At 35.7% G+C, this 5,228-nt stretch overlaps 1 protein-coding gene across 1 annotated transcript; it reads left to right on the top strand.

Moving 5' to 3' along the window:
* The first annotated feature begins 346 nt into the window (after window positions 1-346).
* On the top strand, window positions 347-1,273 carry LOC122103981 (olfactory receptor 12-like). Its single transcript, XM_042674667.1, has one exon. It carries the CDS (start codon window positions 347-349, stop codon window positions 1,271-1,273), a length of 927 nt encoding a protein of 308 aa, XP_042530601.1.
* Window positions 1,274-5,228: the final 3,955 nt, after the last annotated feature.

The following is a 5,228-nucleotide window of genomic DNA, read 5'->3' on the forward strand; positions in this document are numbered from 1 at the left end:
CCAATAGTGGTCTTCCTAGCTCAACCTTCCTACCTCCCAAAGAGCTGCCATTACAGAAGCCCATGTATTATTGATAAGATGAATTGATTAATATGTCAATGTATTCATAGATGGTGACTGTATGTTAATGCTTATTTATTTTTGATTCCTTTCCCCAACAGAAGAACTTTTGCTCTTTTCATGGCACTTGGAATATTGTAGACCAAGATATATAGCTAAGATCATGAACAGAACACTGTTAATGCCTCATGAAAGTCTCAACATTAATTTTATTATGTAGGAATTACATCAGGCTTGAACATTTTTAGCTATCTTTTATCTTTCTCTGGCTCCACTTATAAGAACAATGGCAAATTTTACACATGTCTCAGAGTTTGTTCTACTTGGATTTAGAGGAGGTGCAGAAATGCAGATCATTCTATTTTTGATTTTTTTAGTCCTGTATGTTATCTCCGTAGTGGGAAATTTTGGCATGATTGTGATTATAAGGGTAGATGTACACCTCCACACCCCAATGTATGCTTTCCTACAGAGCCTCTCCTTATTGGATATTTGCTATTCTTCTACAATTGCACCTAGGGCTTTGGTGAACTGCCTGAAACAGGATCATACAGTGTCCTTTGGTGGGTGTGCTGCTCAATTCTTTTTCTTGTCCCTCTTTGGTACCACAGAGGCTTTCCTTCTAGCTGCCATGGCCTATGACCGCTTTGTTGCAATCTGTAACCCTCTTCTATACTCGGTGAATATGTCACACCGGGTGTGTGGGCTGTTAGTGTCAGGGTCCTACTCATGGGGTATAGTGAATGCTGTCACTCAAACAACAATGACCTTCAGGTTGTCCTTTTGTGGGTCCAATGAGATCAATGATTTTTTCTGTGATGTCCCTCCACTCTTGTCCCTCTCATGTTCAGATACCTTTATAAACCAGTTGGTTCTTCTTGGCTTATGTGGCTCCATTATTGTCAGTACCTTCCTGATTGTTTTGGTCTCATACATCTATATCATCTCTGCCATCTTGAAGATCCGCACAGTTCAGGGTCGCCAGAAAGCCTTCTCTACATGTGCTTCTCACCTAACTGGAGTGTGCCTGTTTTTTGGTACCGTTTTCTTCATGTATGCACAGCCAAGTGCTGCCTCTTCCATGGAACAGAGTAAAATAGTGTCCATATTTTACACAATTGTCATCCCCATGTTGAATCCCCTCATATACAGCCTGAGGAACAAGGACGTCAAACAAGCTCTGAGGAGGAGCAAACAGAAGCTTTCTTTGTGACCTCTTCTTTGATGTGTATTTCATAAACCAATCTGGAATTCACTCTGACTCACTGCCACACATTCGGACTATACTGGACGAATACAGTTTGTTTGTTGAAATCTGTGTTCTAGGAGATACACTTCTTTGGATAAAAATCAAGGCTTTCAAAACATAAAATCTTGAAAACTGGGGGAATGATGACTGACAAAACAGATGGATTGAAGTGTATATTTGTGTGTGTGTGTGTGTGTGTGTGTGTGTGTGTGTGTGTGCATACGTGTTTACCTCATACATTATAGACTATCTTCTTTAAAGTACATCCAAAATAACTGTAAAATTTAATACTTTCCCAAAATCAGTAAATTGAAATCAGCTTACTAAGTACAAATAAAGATCTCTACAAATATAAAGAAAAGCAAAATGCCTCAATATTCCACCTAAAATATTTAGGAATGTATAAATTCAGAATTAGTATTTTCATATTAAAATTAATGAGTGAGTTTTGAGGATGAATTATCTATTAACTAGATTAATAAAAAGACAGTTGGGATGCATATCATTAAGATATCGTGTTTTAGGCTGAAATATGAGGATCACAGTTCAAAGCAAGCCTGAGCAGGAAAGTCCTTAAGACTCTTATCTAAAATCATCTACCTATGTTATGGTTTTGTATAAGTCATTCATGTGTTGAATTACTTTTGGCTTGAGATGATTACAAAAACATTATCTGTATACAAATCTTTATATGGAATATATTTTAGTTTTTCCTAAGTAAATATCTGGAATGGAATGTCTGAACAATAGTGTGTGTGTGCCTATTAATGTTTTAAAAGCTGTCAATTTTTCTAAAGTGCATGTACTTTTTTTTACACTTTTCACAATCATGTTGAGAGTTTCAGATCTTCAGCATCTTCATTATGGTGTTTTGTGTCTTTTTTTTCTAGTTCTGGTCTTGAACTCTGGGCCTCAGTGCTATCCCTAAGCTCTATTTGCTCTACCACTTGAGATACAGCATCATTTCTGGCCTTTTCTGTGATTAATTGGAGATATAGTCTCACAGACTTTCCTGTTCCAGTCGGCTTCTAACTGTGATCCTCAGACCCCAGCCTGCTGAGTAGCTAGGATTACAGGCAGGAGACACCAACACCTGGATGTGTTCTGTCTTTTTAGTAAACATTTTTTTTTTTTGTCGGTCGTGGGGCTTGAACTCTGGGCCTGGGAGCTGTCCCTCAGCTCTTCAGCTCAAGGCGAGCGCTCTACCACTTGAGCTACAGCGCCACTTCCTTCTGTCTTTTTAATGACAATTAGTTTAGAGTTGTATCTCATTTTGATTTACTTTGCCTTTGCTGAATGGCCGGTGATGTTGAACACTCTTTCATGTGTTTAATTTCCTTCTGTATATATTTTATTTTATGAAGTATCTGTAAATCATTTGGTTATTATTTTTTCTGTAGGGTAGTGACTTTTCTTATTGAAAGCTAAGAGCTGTTGTTTTTTTAATACTCACCATCAGATGGATGATTTAAACTATTTTCTCACACAGTAGGCTTACCATTACATTCCTTTTGGGAATAAAATGTTGGAAACATTTTATTTTATTATCTTTAGGTAGTCATATAAAGCAGTTTATAAACATAATGTATTTTGATCAGTGTCACCCCTCCCATCATTTCCTCCCATTACTCCCAACACCACACATATCCTTAACGTTCTTAATTTTGTAGGTTATATATTGAATTTTATAGCTGCATTTCTGAGAGAATATTAATTTATCAATTTACATACTTATGAGCTATTTAAGAGGTCTTTGTTAAACCAATCATGAGTTTTCTTCTGTATTATTTTTTCTATGAATTTTGGGCTCCAATGTGCAAAACTTAGTTCAAAGATTCATATTTACAATATAATTCCCATCCCATTCTTTCTATAAAAGACTACAATTTCTCACTGAATTATTTTTGTATCCAGATAAAAATCATTTGTTTATACATATGGTAATTGTTCCTTCTCTTGATTTTTACTGTTTTTAAAAATCTATTGTTTACATCAATAACGTGCTTTTTAGTTTTGATTATAGAAGTCGTTGGTATCTTTCAGAGTAAATTTTGTTTTATCACTCTACTCATTTATTACATTTAGAAACATTTTATTCAATATTATTAGAAATGTGACTTCACTATACTACAATAAACTCTCAACAGCTCACACATGATATAGAGCAGTATGGAGGTTCCTCAAAATACTACACATAGATTTTCCCTATGACCCAGCAATCCCACTTCTGGGCATTTACCCAGATGACCACAAACAAGGCCATACTAAAGCTACCAGCACAAGTATGTTTATTGCAGCATTATTTACCATAACTAAGATATGGAACCAACCCAGATGCCCCTCAGTAGATGAATGGATCAAGAAAATGTAGTATATATACACAATGGAATTCTATGCCTCCATCAGAAAGAATGACACGGCCCCATTTGTAAGGAAATGGAGGACTTGGAAAAAAATCATAAAAGAAAAAAAATATGTCCAAGATCACGTATACCTGCAGGATTGGAGTTTCTTTTGGCTGCTTGGATTCCCAAAGGAGTTTTACTTAAGGTTCATGGAGTATAAATATGTCTACAAGATGGTGTTAAATGGGAATATTAGTTTTATCTGTTCCAAATATCATCCTCCAGTGTTGTAATCCCCTACCTTCTTGTAATAGAGTGTGCATTTCCTTTCTTTCACAGGAATATATGGGCAATATGAAAGCAGGAATGTCTCATAGTTCTTATGCATTAGTCCAAGACATAGAATGCAAATAAAGATTTCAGTGAAGGTCATAAAACCCAATTACAACTAGAATGAATATTTTTGGACATTATATAACCTATACTTACTGACTTTGCCCAAGCTTCCCTGATACCCAAAGCTTCAAGCTCAGTGATACACTTCCCAGAGTATTCACAGTAAGGGTGATGTTGGCAACATCAATCAGCTGGTTCAATTATTTTCAAGTTTCAAGGCAGAGCATTCTGAACTAAATCATTTCCCAATGATCAATGAGCATGTCAGTGATTCTAGCATAAATAAATAAGACAGTGAGAAGATCTTCAGATTTGTGAGTGCTTTACAGATGACTGCTCAGTGTTTCAGAATGCTCTTTTTCTGTCAGTGATATGGTCTAAGATTTGTGCATATCTCCAGTCCACATGTCCAGAGGCACAGTATAACGGCATGGTGACAAGGCAGCTCTCCATACATGAGCCAGAAGAGAAAAACCCGTGTTAGAAATCTAACACATTTGGTCCTTGACTTTGGACTTCCAGTTTCCAAAACTTGAAACAAATTTCTGTTCTCAAGGCACCCAGTCTATGGTGGAAATGGAAATTAGTCCAACTGCTATGGAAATCATTATGGAGGTTCTTCAAGAAACTAAAACTAGGCTACCATATGATCCTGCTGTATCAATCTTGGACAGATACCCAAGGTAATTTAAATCAGTATACAAGAGATACTTGCAAGTACATATTCATAACATAACTATTTCCAACAGCCAAACAACTGAGGAGTACATAATGAAGCATACATATACTTATATATATATATATGTATATATATATACATGGATTCTTATAAGTAACAAAGAAAAATGAGTCATAAGCCCCAGTACTGGCAGAGAGAGAGAGAGAGAGAGAGAGAGAGAGAATCTTATTTGTAGGAAAATGGATGAAATAGACCGTTAAATTAAATGAGACAAGACAAAGCAGAAATATCTATCTATATATTTATATACACACACACACACATATATATATATATGTGTATATATATATATATATATATATATATATATATACACGTGTGCCTGTATCTATAAATAACTAACATACTCACTCCAAAAAGGACATGACTGTAAAATAGGGATTGTTTGGGGGAGATCAATTGGTGAGAAATAGTAGAAAAGAGAGGGTGTGAATATTGT

Source organism: Dipodomys spectabilis, unplaced genomic scaffold (assembly GCF_019054845.1).
Source record: "Dipodomys spectabilis isolate Male_0828 unplaced genomic scaffold, ASM1905484v1 ptg000019l, whole genome shotgun sequence".
In the NCBI taxonomy this organism is placed as follows: domain Eukaryota; kingdom Metazoa; phylum Chordata; class Mammalia; order Rodentia; family Heteromyidae; genus Dipodomys; species Dipodomys spectabilis.